Source organism: Schistocerca nitens, chromosome 8 (assembly GCF_023898315.1).
Source record: "Schistocerca nitens isolate TAMUIC-IGC-003100 chromosome 8, iqSchNite1.1, whole genome shotgun sequence".
Taxonomy (NCBI): Eukaryota; Metazoa; Arthropoda; class Insecta; order Orthoptera; family Acrididae; genus Schistocerca; species Schistocerca nitens.
The window spans coordinates 39,805,782-39,830,450 of NC_064621.1; the positions used below are offsets into that span (position 1 = coordinate 39,805,782).

The following is a 24,669-nucleotide window of genomic DNA, read 5'->3' on the forward strand; positions in this document are numbered from 1 at the left end:
GGACCCCGCCCACTCTAATTCCTCAGCCATAGTCCTCCTCTTCCAGTTCCAAAGCTCTCCTTGCATCATGGAGTCCACTAACTCATCTGCTTGATTAATTGCCATCACCTGTATTATTATAATACTTAACACTCCTCACCAACTCCACACGCTCCCGCTCCCGTCTGTGCCATCACTAGTGCACCCTGCCTGTATTCATCTCATTAGTTTGTCCTCAGTTCCTATTTTTTAATTTTCGCTTGGAATAAGATTTCAGTGAATCTTGACTTGAATGGTTCCTCTTCAAAGACGAGATTTTGCCTAGTTTGTGTCAGCCAGTGGGCACACAGAACTGCAGGGTAGGTATTTCCCTTAATGCTAGACGAACTACGTCCAGTTTACACTTGACAATAGAATTGGTCCACAATTCTGGCAATTTTCTTTCACAATACCTTTATCACACCGGTTTTTGCTATACGGGAAGTCTTGATACACCCCTTTCCTCATCCCTTTTTTAACTACTTTCCATCCATCACCTGCAGTCGAAATCCTGACTTGAGCATTCTATTTTTTGACTACTGTACTGGTCTACCAGACTTTCCTAGTAGCTCTTCCAGTGGATTATCCCGCATAACACTGTTTGTTTACTGGCCTCATATTTTCCCAGAAATACTTTTTCCTCATTTCCTTCTCACCTAGAGTTTCCTATGTTCCCATTCTTTTCAGAGTAATTAGCTCTCATTCTAAGTTCTCATTTTCCTTAGAGTTACGCTCTACCAAAGCTACAGTTCGGTAGTAAATGGTGGGATTGCTGGTAGTATTGGTATCATTCGTAGGCAAAGAAATGTAAATGAATGCGAGAGAGAGAAACTAGGAGTTGACCACTTCTTTTTGTTTTTATTTGTCTGTTTGTTTTGCACGTTATTACTACTGCACATCATTCATTGTTAGTCCATTGTCTATTTCATTTACTTATAAAATGTTAATTCCATTTTGTAAATAATAATAGTTGTTTGATCACGTAATTTCTGCGCTTTTTGTGTATCCAGAGCAATTACTTCCGACGCAGGTGCAGTTTAGATGCACAAAAATGATAAAATCTACAAAATTATTGTTATTATTTTGTTCTCAGTAGAAATTTCTTCATTACAGTGAAAGGCAACAGCTTCTCTTTACTATCGATAAAGCCGAAAGTTCTTTATGAATATCAGACATATGTTTTATGTAAACTCGACGGTGGATTATATGTTTACTTTGCGTTTGTTTATTAATTTTCCTTTTTCTTTCTTTGAGGAAATTCTGTTTCCTAGAACTATATGATAAATCTGTATTATTTTCTGTTTGTTCTACAGCATCCCTCTGTTTCACATTGTCAATCAACAATTTTCGAATAAAATCTGAACTTATTACTGAGAATTTCAAATTTGCAACAAACACTGTGTATTTTTAAGTAGCTGACTGGAGGATATGTAGAACAAATGTGTTTCGTAGGTTGCACTGCCCTTCATACATTCTCAATCAGATTCTACAAGGTTCACTGCTTCCTGTTTCTATGAGAATCTAGCAACACACTGATCACATATGCAAACAAAGTGATCGAAATGAGGTAACGCCCGATAGGTAAGCAGAACACATAACATATAGGTAATGTGGCTACGATTTTAACTGACGGCGCGCGGAGCGGACGCGCAGTTTGAGGCGCAATGTCACGGATTTCGCTGCCCCTCTCGCCGGTGGTTTGAGTCCTCCCTCGGGCGTGGGTGTGTTCTACGGTACTGTAGACCATCAAGGCTGAACGCAGACTACTGTATGAAACTTCCTGGCAGATTAAAACTGTGTGCCGGACCGAGACTCAAACTCGGGACCTTTGCCTTTCACGAGCAAGTAAAGTTGTGAGGACGGAGCGTGAGTCGTGCTTGGGTAGCTCAGTTGGTAGAGCACTTGCCCGCGAAAGGCAAAGGTCCCGAGTTCGAGTCTCGGCCCGGCACACAGTTTTAATCTGCCAGGAAGTTTCATATCAGCGCACACTCCGCTGCACAGTGAAAATCTCATTCCAGACTACTGTAGTTTTACAACTGTCCCTCAGCGTATATATCATCAAGCAAAAGTAATGGACATTATACTGTCCTCACTTAAAATATCAGGGTCTTTCTGTCGGTATTTTCATTTTAGCGACGGGGAATGGGCGGATAGATCCTTTCTGTCACTCGACCTCCTGTGATTTTCGTGTTCTACCTGTAAACCCTCCAACGGCGGGTGTTGCTCTGAGCAGCCGGTGCGCTCAGCCTGTTAATGGCTGCTTTTGAGAGCACTGCAGGCCGCTGCCCAAACTGCGTGTTCAGCTGCGGCACGCAGGAGCGGAGCCGAATTAAATTCGGACATCTCAGCAGAAGTTTGCGGAGACGGCCGACAGTTTTCCACGTAATGATACAGCCACCTGCACGGGTTATGTATCCAAGTGCAATTCAAACGGATATACACAGTCTGCGAAACCACAGTCTTGCGCTACGGTTCGCCCTGCGCTAAGACGTTGCCAAGTGCCACGTTTCCTTAGCCACTTAGAAGGGGCCGAGTGCCTGCTGGGTTACAGTCGGCGAGCGGTCGCCCCCGTGAAACCGCGTGAGACAGAAGAGCGTCGATAGCAAGTGGCGTGGGACGGCCGTCGCTCTCTCAGCTCAACACACGGGTGCTGTCCTCTAGAGCTGTCACCGGGTTAGAACGTTCTCCACAGGTGGTCAGCACAGAACCCCATCCACGAGGGAAAGAAAGAGAAAAGTATCGTGTATTAAACGTACCACGGCTCTTAACTTTCTAGAACTCCTTGCAGTTTTCGAGACTTTTAGATTTCAGGTTACTTTATTCTCCAAAAGTTACCTTAGTGAGTATTATTTATCGTATAGATGGAAAGATTACAAAATTACTACATGTCAACAGTTAAACACAGCTACCCAGCATAGAATAACACAAATGAAAACAGCTATATGTGGATATCTACATCTACATCTACATCCATACTCCGCAAGCCACCTGACGGCGTGTGGCGGAGGGTACCTTGAGTAACTCTATCGGTTCTCCCTTGTATTCCAGTCTCGTATTGTTCGTGGAAAGAAGGATTGTCGGTATGTTTCTGTGTGGGCTCTAATCTCTCTGAATTTATCCTCATGGTTCCTTCGCGAGATATACGTAGGAGGGAGCAATATACTGCTTGACTCTTCAGTGAAGGTATGTTCTCGAAACGTTAACAAAAGCCCGTACCGAGCTACTGAGCGTCTCTCCTGCAGAGTCTTCCACTGGAGTTTATCTATCATCTCCGTAACGCTTTCGCGATTACTAAATGATCCTGTAACGAAGCGCGCTGCTCTCCGTTGGATCTTCTCTATCTCTTCTATCAACCCTATCTGGTACGGATCCCACACTGCTGAGCAGTATTCAAGCAGTGGGCGAACAAGCGTACTGTAACCTACTTCCTTTGTTTTCGGATTGCATTTCCTTAGGATTCTTCCAATGAATCACAGTCTGGCATCTGCTTTACCAACGACGAACGTTACATGATCATTCCATTTTAAATCACTCCTAATGCGTACTCCCAGTTGCTGACCTGTTATTTTGTAGCTAAATGATAAGGGATCTATCTTTCTATGTATTCGCAGCACATTACACTTGTCTACATTGAGATTCAATTGCCATTCCGTGCACCATGCGTCAATTCGCTGCAGATCCTCCTGCATTTCAGTACACTTTTCCATTGTTACGACCTCTCGATACACCACAGCATCATCTGTCAAAAGCCTCAGTGAACTTCCGATGTCATCCACAAGGTCTTTTATGTACTCTGTCCCACCACTCGTCACTTTTAGCATGTCTTTGAAAGAAACGTTGTAGGCGCTGTGGGCCATGTTGATATGACATGAGCATCTGCCTATTGTTCTGCTTCACAGTTACTCGATGGTAATGAAGATTTGCCGCAGAGTGTCTGAACATCTTCTATGGTCTGTTCGGGTGCAGTTGAAGGTAGTCAGAATTGTCTGAGGCTAGTCAAACCCAGGGGGATTCTTGAGGCACTGTGGAGAACAGTTTTGGTGCCAGAAGCGTTTCCACTCATCGATGGGATGTCTTAATTTTTGTCTTTTTCGTTCCGCAGGGAATATGTCATTCAAAACTGGAAGCAATCTCTTGGTATTCACGCAGTAGCGCACTCGTCCGTCTGGTATCAGGAGATGGACGGTGGCTCAAGATAAATAAGTAGTATGAGAGAGTACATCGTGTTGACCCATTAACAATGAGTATGGCTTCGTTAATTTGTATCTCTATCCCCGTTATGTGTTGGCCATTAACCCAGAAAGGCGCACAGTGCTCTGCTTTTGAGTATCACAATCCGAGTGCTGATACCCGAGGAGCGTCTTTTGATGATCCCCAACGATCGCCCCAGAGTTTATGGAGAATGTTGTTTCTGCTTTTGAGCTTTGCAGATGTTCGAATCAAGTGCTCCTTAAAAGAAAGTGTCCTCTCTAACGTGATGCCAATGTATTATGGATGCATGCTGTGATGAAGTTTGGCCCCCTCAAAATAGACTTCAAGGGCTCTATGTGCCAATCTACCGGACAAATGATAACATGTAACTTTCGTCTTATTTGAGTTGTAGCATCCATTTACGGAAATATTGGCTTGAGATGTCTGGATCAGAAGTTACGATTTCCTCAGTTATTTCAGAGATCTTGTGTTGGGTGGCTATTGCCCAGTCGGTCACATGGCCAAAGCTTCTGGACTGTCTACGAGGTGTACCAGGTAAGTATAAATTAAACAAGAGAAGGGCGAGGATGGATCCCTTTGGTAAGCTGTTATTCAATAGTTTTGGAGAGCTAGTATTTTTCGCCGTAGGTTTTGTAAATGTTCTTCCAGCTCACATGATGTCACTTACTTTCGTCGTCTCTCTCCATGCAACAACTTCTAATAATTTACAAAGCAGTCCATGCCTCCAAACCGCGTCATATGTTGCACTTAGCTTAACAAAAGCAACTGATATTTCTTGCTTCTATGGTCTTCCGCTTCAGTAAATATTGTTAAAGATAAGACTTGAAGACCGCAGTTCTATCCTGGTTGGAATACAGCTTGCTCAATAGGAAGGTTCTGAAAGGCTGTTGGAACTAAATATAATTGTAGATACATAAATGTACAAGAACACTTTGTAAGTAGGCTGTTTTCTTATTGGCAACGTTACGTAGCGCTCTGTATGAAAATCACTGGCTGTGCTGTGTGCAGTCTGTGGCTAGTTTGCATTGTTGTCTGCCATTGTAGTGTTGGGCAGCGGCAGCTGGATGTGAACAGCGCGTAGCGTTGCGCAGTTGGAGGTGAGCCGCCAGCAGTGGTGGATGTGGAGAAAGAAATGGCGGAGTTTTGAAATTTGTAATACTGGATATCATGAACTGCTATGTATATTATGATTTTTCAACACTATTAAGGTAAATACATTGTTTGTTCTCTATCAAAATCTTTCATTTGCTAACTATGCCTATCAGTAGTTAGTGCCTTCCGTAGTTTGAATCTTTTATTTAACTGGCAGTAGTGGCGCTCGCTGTATTGCAGTAGTTCGAGTAACCAAGATTTTTGTGAGGTAAGCGATTTGTGAAACGCATAGGTTAATGTTAGTCAGGGCCATTCTTTTGTAGGGATTATTGAAAGTCAGATTGCGTTGCGGTAAAAAATATTGTGTGTCAGTTTAAGCCCAGTCACGTATATAATTTTTCAAAAGGGGACGTTTCATATGTCGACCCTTAGCCGAGGATAGCTCACTGGAATCTACTGATTTTTTCTTGTAGTTTGTGTAATTACTGTAGCTTTTGTTTATTGCTAGCGCGTAATTATAGAGAGAAATTCCTTTGTAGTTTTCATTGTTGTACAGTGAAACAGTTGTGGCATGCATGTAGATTTGCACCAAGTATTTCGCAGCTGCGCTTGCAATTAACGAGATATTATTTTCAATGCTATGTTAAAGTGTTCTCTTATTTTTGCTCTTCAAATTCTGTTTTTATGTGTTGTCGTGTGAAATTTTGTGACAATAATGGCGTGTGAAAAACGTAATACTAGGCTCCAAAGTAAACTGAGAAATGACAGCGAAGACGAAAGCAGTGTGTTAGCGCCACCGTGTAATGAATTAACTAATGTTCAACATAGTAATTTGGTAATTGTGCATAGGGAAATGGAGAGGGCGGCAAACAATGGCGTAGGCAGTGAAACAATTAGTGAAAAGGGAAGCATTATCGATCGATCGGTCGGCAATAGCTCGCCTCAGGAATCCGAAATGACAGGACACAATTTTGCAAATACTGTAGATTCAGGTTTTGCGTCCTCGCCGTTTTCTCAAATAAGTCAAGACACATTTTCTGCTTGTCAAAATGTGAATGTTGCCGGTGCAAATGCACTGCCGAAAAGCGTAGAGGAACAGATTCCAGACACTAATGCATTGTTATTACAGCTAATGCAACAAATGGAACAAAATCAGAGACAAACACAGCAAAAGCTTCAAAAGTTAAACACAATGGAACAAAATCTTCAAAAGTTAGACACAATGGAACAACACCAGAGACAAACACAGCAACAGTTAGACGCAATGGAACAAAATCTTCACACCACGCTTGAACAAACACGTGAAGATTTAACTACTGAGTTACATAAAATCGAATCGAAATGTCAAAAAGTCTGTAACGACGTAAAAACACAAATTTGTGAGCATTTTCAACCTATTTTTTCGCGGCATGAAAATGCATTACAGAATCACGAAGCAGCCATAAAAGAACTGCAAATTATTGTTCATCAAAATCATGAGACCTTGCAAGCTAAAATTGACTCAGTTGCATCTACCGATTTGGCTACGCAACTTGCAAAAACTCAGGAAAACTTAAAGGACACAGTAGAAAGACACATGGAGGAAATTAGTTCATTATCAGAGACAGTAGTTGAACTTTCGGATCAGCTAAATAATTTATCTACGAAGGTAGATGATAATCTGAATGACACAAAACCGGTAGTCTTTAATGACACAGAAGAGTGCGAACAAATTAAGAAATTCAAACAAAATCACAATCAAATTAATACGCAACACCAAAGAGAAATCCGGGAAGTAAAAGATCAGCTGACACAAGTAATACAAAAATTACATATTTCAGAGGACACTCGCGCTCCAGTATGGGAAGAGGGACTTAGAAATACGGAACAGCCACAAAATAATAACTCAGGGCACTTCGGAAATTATGAAAGAAATTGGCAAGGTACACCGAATTTTGAGATGGAACCGCCGAAACGACGTAACAATGACCGACATGCGACTCGCCGACATGATGATTTTGACTATAAGCTGTTCATTACTACACGTAAATTCAAAACATTTAAGAATTCAGGCAACGACAATCATCCACAAGCATGGCTCCATCAATTCTCTCATTGTTTTCCTCCCAACTGGTCGTTAGAACACAGATTAGAATTTATGTGTGGCTACTTAGAGAATAAACCAGCTGTAAGAATGCGATCGGTCATGCACGATTGTCACAGTGAAGGAGAATTTTACCATACCTTCCTCTCAGCATATTGGTCTCAAGCTATACAAGACCGAGTAAAACATAGCATCATGATGATGAAACACTTTGAACAATCTGAATTTTCCAGTCTTGTCAAATATTTTGAAGACATGTTGCATAAGAATCAATATCTTTCAAACCCATACAGCCCTTCAGAACTCATCCGCATTTGCGTAATCAAATTACCTGAACATTTACGACATATTATTTTGTCAGGACGTTGCAAAGACGACATTGAAGCTTTTCAGTGACTGTTACAAGAATTAGAAATTGACACTGATAATCGCGGGATGCGAAAACAGGAAAACAATCACTACAGGTCACATCCGTCACAATTCCGTGACGACAGGAACAATAACTGGACACGACAAGTCTATTCTTACAACGCAAATCGTGACCAAAACAGACACCACCCATATGACAACCAATGGCAGAGTAATAATAGTTACAGAGAAAGATCGCATTTCCGTAGTAATGAATACGACAGAGATTACCTTAGAAACAGACAATATGGGAACCAAAACAATTATTATCAAGGGAGACAGAATAACTTCAGACGCAACAGTTCAGCGCGCAGTTACGATTCAGGAAGAAATTCTCCACCACATGACCGACAAGAAAGAAGTTATGAAATCTACCGACATGACGACAGACGAGATAATCATAACGACAGACCTGAATTTCATCAGAACTGGCGGGATTCAAACAGAGCAGGGCACTTTCGACAACGTGAATTTGTAGAAGCTAGGTCTCCTAATCCCAATAACGACGCGCGCCAACAAAGGAACAGACAATGACTCGCACCGCAGGCAGCCGCGTGCGCCGGCTGGCTCAGTGAAAAATAACATAGACGCTAACCTTGTGAAAAATTTTAGCATTCCTCACCGACGTATACCGCATGATAATTCCATTCAAGTTGAACCTCTGCGTACTAAGAAGAGTAAAGGATTGCACCACATTTCACATGTAAAACCGTTTATTGAAAGATAATCTGCTTTATAACTTAGTCTTTGCCATAAAATTTTTCACTTCACATTTCTAGTATGCTTTGTCAGACTTAGAATCTGTTAACATGCAACAATGTTTAAAATTAAATATCCAGTCAAGAACCAAGAGAACATATTTAAACAGAAATTACGAATGCATTGTTATTGTGAACAGACGACACAGTGTTATTGTGTGTGTACATTCTTGCTTGTTAATTGCACGATTACGTAACAACTATCAGGCTTACATACTTAGGACACATACTGGTACTGCTAATGAGATTTTAATGCAACATTTTGGTTTACTTGAAAATATATTCTGGATTTAAAGTACTTTCAGTGAGATACCAGATGACATAGTGGTTAGTTTATGTGACAGCTACACGATTTTATCACGACGCTACTAATGAGTGACAATTTACAATGTTGCTTTTGCAGTGTTTCTGTTTTATATCTGCAAAGTTTTCTGTTTTATTCTGGAAAGTAAAACATGTTTTAGTAGTAACTTTTGTGGTATAGCTACAATGAGACAGCCTTTTCCGTAGCACAACAATATGTTACAGTACAGTACTTTCTTCATCACAACAATAAGCGTAATAACTACGATATCTATACACAAAGCATTTCACTTTTATTTATCATGAGGTAAGTACATTGACTTCTGCAGAACTTAGCTTTCGGAGGACGATAACTACGAGGCTTCCACAGAGATTATCTTACAACATGACGCACAGTTTAGCGCTACAGTACACGTGATTAATTTCGCACTTAAAACATTTATTTTTTAAAGATATTTGAAGTACAATGATACAAGGGTTTTCCGTGATACATTTCATTCCATTGCTGTAATCTGTAACACCTGAGGGTATAATTACATTAATCCTCAGGGGGGTACATGCCTACTTTGTGTACCATGTGTTTGGCAAGCACAAGGAGCCCTAGCTAATATGGTATTTGCTTATACAACTTTACACATCGGTACCATATTTCTCCAACACAAAATACATAGCTACCTGATCATTTAAGTGAGAGAGACAAACATTTTTTTTTACTACATCAGTGACACATGTTTACACAATTACACAGATGGATAACTTCACACTTATGAAACTGTATTTTGTCTGTACTTTGTGAACTGTTCATATTTTTTCGGAACCATTGTGATACTATGAGAGCTTTGAATGATGTATTTGGTACGGGATCATGATTTTTAAAGTACGTTTGAGGTAGATGACACTTTTGACATGAGCAGAGAATTTTTTTAGGTTTTGAAATTATTGGAGGAAGCTACGACGATTTTGAGAATTGACTGAGATGTTATGATATTATTACGACGACGATGTGTATTATGCTGTTGAGATATGTTTATGATCAATAAGATGATGCTACCGTATATGAGGAATTTGATTATGCTACGTATTTCTTATGATGAAATATTGAAGAAGTGTCGACGAATATGTATATGTATAATAAAGTAAGGAATAATGAGTAGTGATTAGGGACTCTGATTTGTGGAAAAGGATGTTGGAAACCAAGAATCGTACATTAAGAGTTATTAAATGTGTGTAAATGCATGAATGTATCACAATGCAGGCAAAAATTTTTTGCACACTATTATATTCATAGGATTTTGTTTCTACACATTTGCAATGCAAATTATCGACCTGTGAAATTTTTTATATGAGACTGTCACTGTAATGCAAACTGGTGTCGTAAATATTTCTGTAAGAAAGCCAAGTGACCTTGACATAATGCATCTTCAGTGGCCAGCTGTGTCAGACGCCTGGAGAAAAAGCAATTAGTGTGTGCCTTTTCAGAGGTGTTGAGTGGTACTTAAGTAAATAAATTAGTGAAATCAAAGTGAACTAGAAATTAGAATATAAATGAAAAACTTGGTTTAGTTTAGAGAGTTACATACTCGCAAACAGCGGGCCGAACAGCAGAACAGAAGAGACAATGACCGTGAAGTCAGCAAGTTCCACATAAGCGGGCGCTGTCGATTCAGCCGTCAGGGCATCGCCCGACCGGCTCACGTGTTTCTCAGTTGTCGTATGTGAGCAAAGGCCCTCGCCTACATCCCAAGAGCCAATGACCGACGTAAAGAAGATTCTTTGAGAAGCTATTCAACGTGACAGAAGAGGCAATGACCGGCTCACGTGTTTCTCAGTCGTCACATGGGATCAAAAGCCCTCGCCTACATTCCAAGAGCCAATGACCGACGTTAAGAAGATTCTTCGAGGAGCTTCTCAACGTGACAGAAGAGGCAATGACCGTGAAGTCGTTCACCTCCAGTAAATACGCGAGACGCAGTGGGCCAGACAGATGAAGAAGGAGACGGAGACGAAGACGGAGACGGAGACGGAGATGAAGAAGACGAAGAAGTAGCAGTAGTTTTCAGTCAGTTTCGGTGCTGAAGACCGTCATGCAAGAAGGGTCTGCATCATGCACAGACGAACCAAGTCCGCCGCTGTAATGGAATAGCAAGCAGCAGCCGCGGCGCCAGAAGACAGAATTTAAAAGGTATTTGAAGTCGGATTTTTACATACCCGGGTGACCCGTGAGGATGGGAAGGAGACGGCCTCACATCAGTAGTCACCTGTGAGCTGGGATGAAGACCTGACAGCCGAAGACTGGCAAGCGGGAGTCCGTGGTTCGAGTCCGCCACACTGGCCTTCCCCCGCCGCGCCGCTCCGCTGGCCGACGCAGAACACACGCGGCCGCTTAGAGAAGAGAAACACTGGGACGCCACATCCAAGGTATCACCATCCGATGCACGACTTCGCTCGCAATAATTAAACGGGCCACTTCGCGCTGCGCATCTCCAGTCAGCTGGGCGAGACGGCGACACGAGATACACACCGCTACGCGTAATCAGACGCCGCCGCCGCCGCCGCTGCCGCTGCCGCAGCAGAAGACTTCACAAACGACACAGCTGCCGCTCTCCGAACCAGAATATTCCGTAAGATACAGTTGTACAAATCTTCAATAAAAGTTATTCTTATGTAAAAATGATGTTTCATTCGACCTCATACCCGAGCCAAGGAAGAACCCACCCTGCCCACATGTTGTTAAGAGAGAAAAGTTAATTTATTTAATATTTTCACCCTGACAGAATGCTTTAGAATGCTCATCCTGACAATTGACAGCATCCAAAGAGAAAACCCAGTTACATTTAGTGACAGAAGTGTCACATTTAGTAACACAACTGTTACATTTGGTATCAGAAGCCGTTTTAGTTGTTACATTTGGTGTCAGAGAAAAAACCCTTGGCTCAATATGAGGTGTGAATGACACTCAATAAAGGTCCACAGTTAGTAGTGTTCAATGTGTGAAAGGATAGAGGTTTGCATAGCAGTCGTAATATTTGCTTTAGTTAGAAGTGTATTCTCTCTCATAATTTTAAGAGTTTGTCGAAAATATTTAAACATCTTTTGAATTCAGTGTGGTAATATTGTGTAACTAATAGTTTGTAAAATGATGACACGAAATCGTACAAAGTCAGAGTCAGCACCACAAGCGGTTTCTACTGAGGAAGCTATTCAGAGCTTAGTTAATCAGATAGCACAGCTTAAAAACGATAATAATGCATTATTTAAACAGTTGAGTGAGGTTAGGCAAACCAGTTCAATCCCTCCCACCCTAGATTCCTCAGCAGCAGCCTTGGTAACTCCTTTTTCAGGTAAACCTGGCGAAGACATAACAGCCTTTTTTGATGATTTAGTAGCAGCTGCAAAGTTAGGATCATGGTCAGATGAACAGCTCTTACAAATGACAAAGATTGCTAGGAGAGGCTAAAGCACACGTCTTATACCGTGAAGAATTACAGAATGCTCCAACATTTGAGGAATTGAAGAAAGGATTGCTTAAACGTTTTCAAAAACAGAACAGCTGTAGATTTTGTAGGGAACAATTAAACACTATCACTCAGAGGCAAAACGAGTCGTTAGAAAGCTTTGTAGATAGGATTGGAAAAGTTAATATTAACACCTATCAGTTGACAACTAGTGATGAAGCAAATAAAGTTATTTTACAAGAGGCAGAAAATAGAGCTCTGGATACATTTTTACGTGGATTACCTCTTGAAACGTCCCGTCGTGTCAGGGCAGAGTTTCCTAAAAATTTAGCAGAAGCTGTATCTGTGGCGACAGCTTTTGAAGAAATTGACATTGCCACCAGATACAAGGAGAAGCGAAATGTATTTTCAGCAGGAGTACGATGTTTTAGGTGCGATCGACAGGGACATATAGCAAAAAACTGCAGACAACCTAAATGCACTAATTGTCAAAGAATAGGTCACATTTTCAAGGAATGCAGGTCTAAGAAAGTTTTTCGAAATAGAAATCAGTTAAACTCAAACGGGAATGTCGGAGCCGCCGCCAGGCGTTCCCAATAAAATTTCATGCCATTAAGGCTAATGTAAAGGCGGAATGCTGGTTATCTGCTACCATACAGGATAAAGAGGCAAGGATACTAGTGGATACAGGCGCAAACGTATCAATAGTAGGTAATGAATGTATTGGTGAAAAGAAATATGACCCTCCAAGGTATAGATTGAGTGGAGTAGGAGGAGGTACAGCGAAGTCATTAGGATGTACATCATTGATTTTCTATATTCACGGTGTACAATTTCAAGAAGATGTAGAAGTGGTAACAAAGGTAACTGACGGGTACGACGCGATCCTAGGGTTGGATTTCCTGAATAAACATCACGCTAAAATCGACCTCAGACAGCAAACTGTAGAACTTAGCGGATTAGTGTTTCAGCTAGGTGACACCGCTGCAAAGGGCCCACTGCCGCAAGATTTCCCCAACCGGAAGGCGAAATCAACTACACTGCGTGCAACGTCCTTGAAGGCTGATTCGCGGGATCAGATACCATCTTGCTCAGGAAAACTTTTCTGGATGACCGTTGACCCCGAAGTACCTACAGATACAGTGTGTCTAATAGAGCCTTTAGAGGAAAATGAGGAATTAGATGTATCACATTGTTTTGTACGTAGAAGTGTTGTACGGGTTCAAGACGTTGAGGGAGAAAGAAAAATACATATTGACAATTTCGGAGTGGAGGACAAAGAGTTACATAAGGGAATATTAGTAGCTACAGTCAGTACTTTTGAAGAAGAAGATTTCATTTGGTCAGATATTAATGATGGTCAGAAACCAGACGCCTATAAAACCGCATTACGCCAGAAGATTGAGCATTTGAAAGGAAATGATAGAGACACGATAGAAGCAGTTTTAGTTGAGTTTCAAGATTTATTTAATGCAGAAGGTACACTGCCAGCAACAGATATCACACAGCATAGGATCCCAACAGGAAATAGCCCCCCAGTTTATAGGAAGCCTTATATAGTTGCGCATCACTTACAGCCAGTACTGGATGAATTTATAGAACAGCATCTAAAAGATGGAATTATAGAATATTCTGATTCTCCTTATAATTCAAATATCGTAATTATTCCAAAGAAGTCTCCCGACGGTACGCAACGATATAGATTTTGTTGTGACTACAGACACCTTAACAAACAAACTATCTCAGATGTTTATCCTCTTCCAAACATTACAGATATCATTGACAGTTTGGGTAACAGTAAATACTTTTCAACAATCGATCTACGTAGCGGATATCATCAATTGGAAGTTGCTCCTGAAGGTAGGCATAAAACAGCATTTTCTACCCCTGGAGGCCATTGGCAATTTAAAAGAATGCCTTTCGGTTTGAAAAATGCACCAGCAACTTTTCAAAGACTACTCGATGGAGTATTGCGAGGACTCAAAACTCAGCAATGTTGTGTATATCTAGATGATATTATTGTATTCTCCAAAGACATTAATGAACATGCTGTGCGTCTGCGTAATGTTTTTCAGAGACTTAGAAAAGCTAAATTAACATTAAATATGGAAAAATGTACTTTTGCATTGACAGAGGTTACATACCTAGGGCATGTCATTAGTGAAAAAGGAATTAAAACAGATCCTCGATTAATTTCGGCAGTTAAGGACTTCCCAACACCACAACGCGTTAAGGAAGTACAAAGTTTCATTGGTCTCGCATCGTACTACCGGAAATATGTTCAAAATTTCGCTGAAATTGCCCGACCCTTAACCCAATTATTGAAAAAGGGTGCAAAATTTCATTGGTCTGAAGATTGTGAATCAGCATTTCAAACGCTTAAAGATAAGTTAACACACAGTCCAGTATTAGCCTACCCAGATTATAATAAAGAATTTATTTTATCCTGTGACGCAAGTGGTCATTCAGTAGGAGTTGTTTTGAGTCAGAATATTAATGACGCGGAACACCCCATAGCCTACGCTTCGAGACAACTAACAACGGCAGAAAGAAATTATTCCACAACGGAGAAAGAATTGTTAAGTGTTATTTATGGTATCAAATACTTTAAATGCTACTTGTATGGTAGGAAATTCAAGGTTATTACAGACCACGCAGCTTTAAAATGGTTGCTTGGATTAAAGGATCCATCTAGTCGTCTCACGCGTTGGGCCCTATGTCTTTCCGAAATGGATTTCGAAGTTATCCATAAACCAGGCAAAAAACACACGAATGCAGATTGTCTAAGTCGGAAAATAGCACTTTTGGAAGCAACAGGCCGAGATACTGAGGACTGCAGAAAGGCACAAGATGAGGATACAGAATGCAAAAAATACGCAACTCAAAAACAATTTTGCTTTGAAGATGGTGTATTATGCCGTAAAACAAAACTTGGACCGCGAATTGTTGTTCCCCAACACCTTAGACAAGAAATAATGGCAGAGGCCCACGATCATATCCTTGCAGGACATGGTGGACAGCGGACAACCGAAAGACGAGTAGCAGAGCGATTTTGGTGGCAAACCAGAAAGCAGGATGTTGCGCAGTACGTTCGTAATTGCATTGCGTGCGCACAACGAGCTGAACTTTCTCGTTCAAAAATACCCTTACAGAGGCTCCCCAAGGCTTCATGTCCATATCAAATCTGCGGAGTGGATCTCTACGGGCCATTTCATAAAACACCAGCTGGTAATAAGTACGTTCTTACAATTATAGATCACTTTTCACGCTATCTAGCTATGGTGAGTCTCCCAGATCAGCAAGCAAATACAGTTACCCAAGCTTTAGTTAACAACTGGATACTTAAATTTGGCGTACCTGAAGCTATTATCACAGATCAGGGATCAAATTTTATGTCTGAACTAATGAAACAGCTATGCCACTTACTAAAAATACGTAAATTACGCACAACTCCGTTACACCCTCAGTGCAACGGGCGCACAGAAAGAGTTCATCGGACAATTGCAAAGATGCTTAGTTATTATATTAACGAACAACATTCTAATTGGGATACGTATTTACCAATAATCGTGTCGGTATACAACGCTAAAACGCATGAAGCAACTGGCATGTCACCTTATGAAGTGGTCTATGGGAGAAAAATGCCGTCCCCTTTTGATGTAATCAGGCAGAAAAACGGAAAAGTCGGAGAAACAGTAAGAGATTTCAGTCGAATGATGAAGGATGTATGGAAAAAGGTTCAAAAATCTAATACAAAGGCTTTGGAACGACAGGAAATATTAGGTAATACCCAAGCTAAATATCCAAATTACAAAATCGGTCAGTGGGTTATGCTTTCAACTCCTTACATAGCGAAAGGAAAAACGAAGAAATTTGTAACAAACTACAGAGGTCCTTATCAAATTATTGAGATCACGTCACCAGTCAACGTCAAACTGCAACTGCCCACCCGAACTACTATTGTCCATGCAAGTCGTTTAAAACCTTTCAAGGGCGCTCCAGATGTAATTCCTTCAACAATAGTGTCTGCTTTTCCGAAGGGTGGAGGAAGTTCCCGAAAAGGAAAAAGAGTGGCCACGCCAGCACAGCATACAGACATGGCACCATACAATCTTCGATCAAGGGTGCGAATATCCTAGTTGAATCTTAGTAGACTGTGGACGGTATACAAATTTAAATAATTAATCAATTATAATGGTTTATTTTTTAAGAAAAAAAAGTTGAACGTAGAAACAGGTAGATCTTGTAGTTAACAATGTATTCCTACTATTCTTTGTTTTTAGTTTTACTAGGTTGGTAGGTTCATAACCATGTTGTTTGCTCTTTCCAGAAAACGCCATGCAAGCATTTCCTACACAAAACCTGTCCTACCTCAATTGACTCCCTTGACAGTTCCCTTCTGAAGTCATTAGATATGTTCATAAACTTGCAGCAAGGCAAAATTGATGCCAATGTTATGATGCAACATGTCTTAAAATTAAAAAGTGAACACAAAACTAAAATTATAATGCTAGGAACGGGTATATCTGGAACCTTTGTGTTGGTGTTTCTGCTTTGTACATTTTTCTTTTATTTAAGACGAAAATATAAGCCAAATAATAATATACCACTTCATCAAATCCATGTTAATTGGACACCACACTCTTAACTGGTGTTCTTCAGTGGTTACTTTTGAGCATTAGTGTATTAATTTTGTTTATTGTACTTCACTCTTTACTAAACAGTCTTATGTTAAAGTAAACAATACTGTAGAATAAATATTCTTGCATTCATATAGGGTTGATTAAACAGGAGTTGCTATGTAACTTTCTAAGTGAATAATCTATTTTTGTTTATTCATTGTCATCAAGGTTTGTTACACTTATTACAACGATTTATGTGTTCACTATGTGATTCATGACAGTACAGTGCTTTAGTCAAGTGATAAAGTATCTTCAACATACTTAATGTGAAGCGTGTGCAATATTCTAAGTCGAGAGTTTTCATTGCTTGTGCTTTTCCGTGTGAAGAGTGGAGGAATGTTGAGTAGTAAATTCGAGGGCGAATTTCTCCGAAGGGTGGAGGAATGTTGAGTGGTACTTAAGTAAATAAATTAGTGAAATCAAAGTGAACTAGAAATTAGAATATAAATGAAAAACTTGGTTTAGTTTAGAGAGTTACATACTCGCAAACAGCGGGCCGAACAGCAGAACAGAAGAGACAATGACCGTGAAGTCAACAAGTTCCACATAAGCGGGCGCTGTCGATTCAGCCGTCAGGGCATCGCCCGACCGGCTCATGTGTTTCTCAGTTGTATGTGAGCAAAGGCCCTCGCCTACATCCCAAGAGCCAATGACCGACGTAAAGAAGATTCTTCGAGAAGCTATTCAACGTGACAGAAGAGGCAATGACCGGCTCACGTGTTTCTCAGTCGTCACATGGGATCAAAAGCCCTCGCCTACATTCCAAGAGCCAATGACCGACGTTAAGAAGATTCTTTGAGGAGCTTCTCAACGTGACAGAAGAGGCAATGACCGTGAAGTCGTTCACCTCCAGTAAATACGCGAGACGCAGTGGGCCAGACAGATGAAGAAGGAGACGGAGACGAAGACGGAGACGGAGACGGAGATGAAGAAGACGAAGAAGTAGCAGTAGTTTTCAGTCAGTTTCGGTGCTGAAGACCGTCATGCAAGAAGAGTCTGCATCATGCACAGACGAACCAAGTCCGCCGCTGTAATGGAATAGCAAGCAGCAGCCGCGGCGCCAGAAGACAGAATTTAAAAGGTATTTGAAGTCGGATTTTTACATACCCGGGTGACTCGTGAGGATGGGAAGGAGACGGCCTCACATCAGTAGTCACCTGTGAGCTGGGATGAAGACCTGACAGCCGAAGACTGGCAAGCGGGAGTCCGTGATTCGAGTCCGCCACACTGGCCTTCCCCCGCCGCGCCGCTCCGCTGGCCGACGCAGAACACACGCGGCCGCTTAGAGAAGAGAAACACTGGGACGCCACATCCAAGGTATCACCATCCGATGCACGACTTCGCTCGCAATAATTAAACGGGCCACTTCGCGCTGCGCGTCTCCAGTCAGCTGGGCGAGACGGCGACACGAGATACACACCGCTACGCGTAATCAGACGCTGCCACCGCCGCCGCTGCCGCTGCCGCTGCCGCAGCAGAAGACTTCACAAACGACACAGCTGCCGCTCTCCGAACCAGAATATTCCGTAAGATACAGTTGTACAAATCTTCAATAAAAGTTATTCTTATGTAAAAATGATGTTTCATTCGACCTCATACCCGAGCCAAGGAAGAACCCACCCTGCCCACATGTTGTTAAGAGAGAAAAGTTAATTTATTTAATATTTTCACCCTGACAGAATGCTTTAGAATGCTCATCCTGACAATTGACAGCATCCAAAGAGAAAACCCAGTTACATTTAGTGACAGAAGTGTCACATTTAGTAACACAACTGTTACATTTGGTATCAGAAGCCGTTTTAGTTGTTACAGAGGCACAGGTAAAAAAAAAAAATAAACTGGGGCCATTATCCTCACTATTGACATTTCTTTGTAGTAAGCATCGCAAATACGACACACTCAAACTTGAAAACATATGATTACACTGTGGAGCTCTTAATTTATGATATTTACTGAAATGCCTAATGAAATGATGAGAAACATTTTACATTTATTGTCTTTCTAGTTGAGAGATTCTTTTGCCTTTGGAGACGCCATTTGCATAGTGAATGACGTTTCATGCATTGCTCTATATAGGCTATATATATATATTTGCTCATTTCGTTTAATATCTAGTTTCTAGCTGCACTGCAGCATTGGTTATTATAAAATTTAATAGATGTACTAATATCACTATTTTCTGTCTACAGACCCAGGGAAGAATACATTTATGATGTACTTTCTTAGAAAAGAGAGCACAAATAGACATTTCCCTTCACAGGAACTGCATAAATAATTTTTAAACGATTTGGTAACTTGTCTGCTACAGTAACTTATCGTGATGCATCACTCTAGTATTAAGATGTGACATAGGTATTAGACATCGCCATCTTTAGTGTAATATATTTTCTGATTAAGCTTTGTCATGTTTAGATATAAGTTACTGCATTTGCTGCTGATGTTTGCCAGGCATAGTGCTACGAAATTTCACTTTGTATTACTCTGTTAAGCTAGTTTTACTACTGATTTATTTTTCTTGTTGCTGCACATTGGCTCATATTAGTTGTAATGTTGCATTGGTTGGTAATTTAGATTTATTGCAGCTTGCTTTGACAATTTCCATTTTTTTCATTGCTGTTTGTATTAATTGTTTTAAGCTGCTGCATTGCCTCGTCCCTTAGTTTAGCATCTGAGCTCAGTAGATTTAAGTTAGCTTAAGAGGGGGTAGACTATATAAGAGAATGAGTTGCGATGAATTGGAAGAAATGCATTGAGAAGTTTTGCGAAAAAAGTACAGAAAGCAGGTATAGATAGCACTATTTGAAATAGTGAAGAACGAAGGGAGATCTCCAAGAAGTAAAGAAAGTTTTGTTTGCAAGGTACTGCAGTAAAACAAACCCTGTCCTTTCCCTTTCTGTTATTCCACTATGTGTTTGTGTACTCTTGTATATTTGTGTTCTTCCTGTCTTTATGTGTTTATCTGATGAGAGTTACAGTGTAGAATTTTTCAGATAATATGTTATTTACTTTGAAAAGATGTTTAGGCATTATTTATTCTGTTTTGTTGCTCATATGTGAAGGTGACGTTTCAAAAGTTATTCTGATCTTTATGTATGTACTTATGTCATAATTCCTGTAACACTGATGTATCTGTTTCTTTCTATTCTTTTGTAAAGCCTGTACTACTACAGAGTTATCTGTATTGTTATGTTCTTTAATGATGTATATTGTACCTTTGTAATTGTATTCTTATGTTATAAAATTGTAATTGACACCAGTTCATCATATTATTAACTTGTAAGTTCCATTTCACTGTACACGTTTCTGTTGGTCATGGTATATGGACAATATGTGAGAAGTAGGGACTGTTAGTGTTTGCATGTGTGTTAATAATTCAGCAAGGGACTGGATAACAGAATTGCTGGTTCTAAGGACAATTCCAAAAAAACTTTGTGAGTGCACAAGTGGTGGTTATGGGCAAGACTCTTCAATGGTGATTGTGCACCTGCACAGTCACAAAAGATGGCTGCTGGCCATCTCTGCAAGGACTACAGTGGGTCTGCATCTTTGATGACTCACCAATACCATTATTTCTACAAGGACTACAGTGGGTCTACACCTTTGCTGACTCACCAGTACCATTATTTCTACAAGGACTGCAGTGGGTCTGCACCTCTGGTGGCACACCAATACCATAATCTCTACCAGGACTACAGTGGGTCTACTCTGTGATGACCTACCTACCAATATTCTTCAAAACGTCGAATGACTCTGCTGTGGGTTTGCTCTGTTGTGACCCATTACCTGTCTGCATGTCAAGAGTCAGCACTGTCTTTTCGTTAGAAGGACAACACTACTTCTTCAAGACTGCACGGAAATCCACTACTTCCGTGTGCATTTTCTTCTACTGCTCTGACTTTGAGAAAAACACTGCTATTTTACTGTGATGAACGATCAGGACTGTCTTTATGGACAGTGAGAAAATTTTAGCTTTTGACCAACATTGTATCAATAAGTGTGTGCCTTTGATTTCTTTGTTATTGTAATTATGAAAAATTTTATCAAATCATTATTGGCCACTGCCCAAATAATTTGTAAAATTTTTTGTGGGGAGCATGGGGGCTATGTAAGTAGGCTGTTTATGTTTTCGTATTGGCAATGTTACGTAGCGACCTGTATGAAAATCACTGGCTGTGCTGTGTGCAGTCTGTGGCTAGTTTGCATTGTTGTCTGCCATTGTAGTGTTGGGCAGCGGCAGCTGGATGTGAACAGCGCGTAGCGTTGTGCAGTTGGAGGTGAGCCGCCAGCAGTGGTGGATGTGGGGAGAGAAATGGCGGAGTTTTGAAATTTGTAATACTGGATATCATGAACTGCTATGTATATTATGATTTTTCAACACTATTAAGGTAAATACATTGTTTTTTCTCTATCAAAATCTTTCATTTGCTAACTATGCCTATCAGTAGTTAGTGCCTTCCGTAGTTTGAATCTTTTATTTAGCTGGCAGTAGTGGCGCTCGCTGTATTGCAGTAGTTCGAGTAACCAAGATTTTTGTGAGGTAAGCGATTTTTGAAACGCATAGGTTAATGTTAGTCAGGGCCATTCTTTTGTAGGGATTATTGAAAGTCAGATTGCGTTGCGGTAAAAAATATTGTGTGTCAGTCTAAGCCCAGTCACGTATATAATTTTTCAAAAGGGGACGTTTCATAAGTTACTCAAATATTTTTGGGGGTCATCACCTTGTGACACCCCTTCTCTCCCCTGAAGTAGCAACTGATTACTGATCCCACAGTACGTGAAAACTCTGAGCTAGTCATACATGTTATAGACTGCACGGTGCCGTACGGTGAGCGACTGACGGCAGCGTTGCTGGTCTGGACTTTTCAGAGACCGACGGCTGTTGCAGCCAATCGCCGCGCTACTCGTGGTCCTCGCCCTGGGCTTCCAGTCGGTCTGCGCCGACGCTGCCACAGCCTGTCCAGCAGGCTGTTCGTGCCAGCACAGTGGCGAGCGGGCGTCCTGCGTCGGACTCACCCGGGTGCCCAAGTTCCTCGGTTACTCCCCCAGGACGCTGAGCATCACTCAGCACCGGATAACAGCAATCGACAGCAGGTCCTTCAGAGGACTGGAGCGCCTGGAAGTACTGGAAATCACCGAGGGTCGCCTGTCTGAGGTAAAATATAGTGCTGAATAATTTACGTTTGCAATCACCGTACGTCGAATGCTGACTACAGTCCTGCTGGCGTTGGTGCCGATGAGTGAAATGAATCCGACATGGTCTCAAACTGTCAGAAGGGACCAGAATACAATGCCTCACTTATGTCCATAGCATGAATGCTGTTGTCAGTAACAGAATATCGTCACTGTTGTGAGGTCTGCACTTTCTGATAACGTCCAGCAAACCCCTATCAGGAATATACCACGTTCTGACTGGCTCACTTGTACATTTATTTGCGTCAGTACTCATAGTGACTACCACTAGTAACTGCAAAAATGTGTTTATTACCTTTCCCTAGCTGCTATATCTTTCGGTCAAACTTATTTAAACAATTTTTTTGTTACACTTACAGTTCATTTTCCAGCTGAAGACACAGACCGTGAAGGCCATATGCTTTTGCGACAGTTACATTCCGCAGACATTCTGTGGACGCTGCCCTTCAGTTCCTTAACGACAAATTATCCTACACATCTTACGACGCATTCTCCCCTACAAGCCTTTACACTACCTCAGTTCGTTGCTGAAGTGAAGTTGAAAGCTTCGGTAGAAGCTTATAGCATCTATGTGCGACGAGACTGGCAGTCTCTTAGCATGAACCTCCATCACTACATGCATCATTACGAGAAAAATTCAGTCAATTTTCTTCCACATTTTATAATAGACATTTTCCTTTCCTTTTTTAAATGAGTTTCGTCTATGACAGGTAATACGATTTATTTCATGTGCCGGTTATCTTCTATTCTCATTTACATGTATACTGTGCGAGGAATAAATCGGATAGAATGATGTCTGGTAACTCTCGATATAAAGCCACAATTTTACTGTTGTGACAAGTACTACACAATTTTTATTCTGTACTTTAGTAAGCAGATTCAGAATAATGTAAGTTGCAGAAGTTACTCGGAGATGAAGAAACTTTCGCAGGATAGAGTAGCATGGGAAGCTGCATCAAAATCAAACCAGTCTTTGGACTGAAGACCACTACAACAACAACTTTCAGAGTAAAACCTCATGACTTTACACTTTCAAAGTTCCACACATTGAATATTTTAAGATACTAATTCAGTTTTCGCTGTTTTATTTCCATTTTACTATCTACTATCATTTACTACTACATATCTACTATTTTATCCCAAACTTACAGTTTTATGCATCCTATCTGGTACATTAACAGGAGGCTTTTTACATAATTGATATTTCGCAATTTTCGTATAAGATCCTCTCCCGCCACTATTCCTCCGGTTGCCCCCCGTGCGTCTAGCGTTCTTTGCCCGCTCTCTATCCCCTCGTTCGATTTCATGTTTTTACTACTTAATGCAGTTTACATTATACATACCCACTGTTCTTCACTATTAGCGTATCATCGATAATTTTTGCATAATTATACGTTCTATAATTTTAGCACACTGCCTCTTAGTAAACTCATGACATCCCCACCACGATTCCCTGCTTCCTATCCCTACCCCAACCAGCCTCATTACTTTCCCTTCCTCCCTCCCCTACCTTCGACGTACACCCGTTCCAAACAATGACTCCAGTTGGAAACACATTACTTTGATATGTGGTAAATGTGGTTGTGAATAGACAATACGGGTTTCTAACTATTTAGCTAAACTCAACATTTATGTACAATTCTTTCCTGTTCTACTTATTGTACACTAATGGCCGTTAAAATTGCTACACCACGAAGATGACGTGCTACAGACGCGAAATTTAACCGACAGAAGAAGATGCTGTGATCTGTAAATGATTAGCTTTTCAGAGCATTCAAACTAGGTTCGCGCCGGTGGCGACACCTACAACGTGCTGACATGAGGGAAGTTTCCAACCCATTTCCCATGCACAAACAGCAGTTGACCGGCGTTGCCTGGTGAAACGTTGTTGTGATGCCTCGTGTAAGGGGTAGAAATGCGTACCATCACGTTTCCGACTTTGGTAAAGGTAGGATTGTAGCCTATCGCGATTGCGGTTTATCGTATCGCGACATTGCTGCCCGCGTTGGTCGAGATCCAATGACTGTTAGCAGAATATGGAATCGGTGGGTTCAGGAGGGTAATACGGAACGCCGTGCTGGATCCCAACGGCCTAGTATCACTAGCAGTCGAGATGACAGGCATCTTATCCACATAGCTGTAACGGATCGTGCAGCCACGTCTTAATACCTGAGTCAACAGATGGGGATGTTTTCAAGACAACAACCATCTGCACAAACAGTTCGACGATGTTTGCAGCAGCATGGACTATGAGCTCGGAGACCATGGCTGCGGTTACACTTGACGCTGCATCACAGACAGGAGCGCCCGTGATGGTGAACTCAACGACGAACCTGGGTGCATGAATGGCAAAACGTCATTTTTTCGGATGAATCCAGCTTCTGTTTACAGCATCATGGTGGTCGCATCAGTGTTTGGCGACATCGTGGTGAACGCACATTGGAAGTGTGTATTCGTCATCGCCATAC

The 24,669-nt window shown here is 41.2% G+C and overlaps 1 protein-coding gene and 1 non-coding gene across 3 annotated transcripts in view; both read left to right on the forward strand.

Annotated features, from left to right (window-relative positions):
* LOC126198628 (leucine-rich repeat-containing protein 4C-like) overlaps positions 1–24,669 on the forward strand; it is a 150,765-nt gene that overhangs the window by 12,852 nt on the left and 113,244 nt on the right. For both annotated transcript variants that reach the window (XM_049935088.1, XM_049935089.1), the window contains exon 2: positions 21,878–22,163. In XM_049935088.1, the coding sequence (XP_049791045.1) occupies positions 21,878–22,163 (286 nt within the window). The remainder of the gene's footprint in view (positions 1–21,877; positions 22,164–24,669) is intronic.
* Positions 1,893–1,967, forward strand: Trnas-cga (transfer RNA serine (anticodon CGA)). Its single transcript has one exon. It is a non-coding gene; the product is annotated as a tRNA-Ser (tRNA).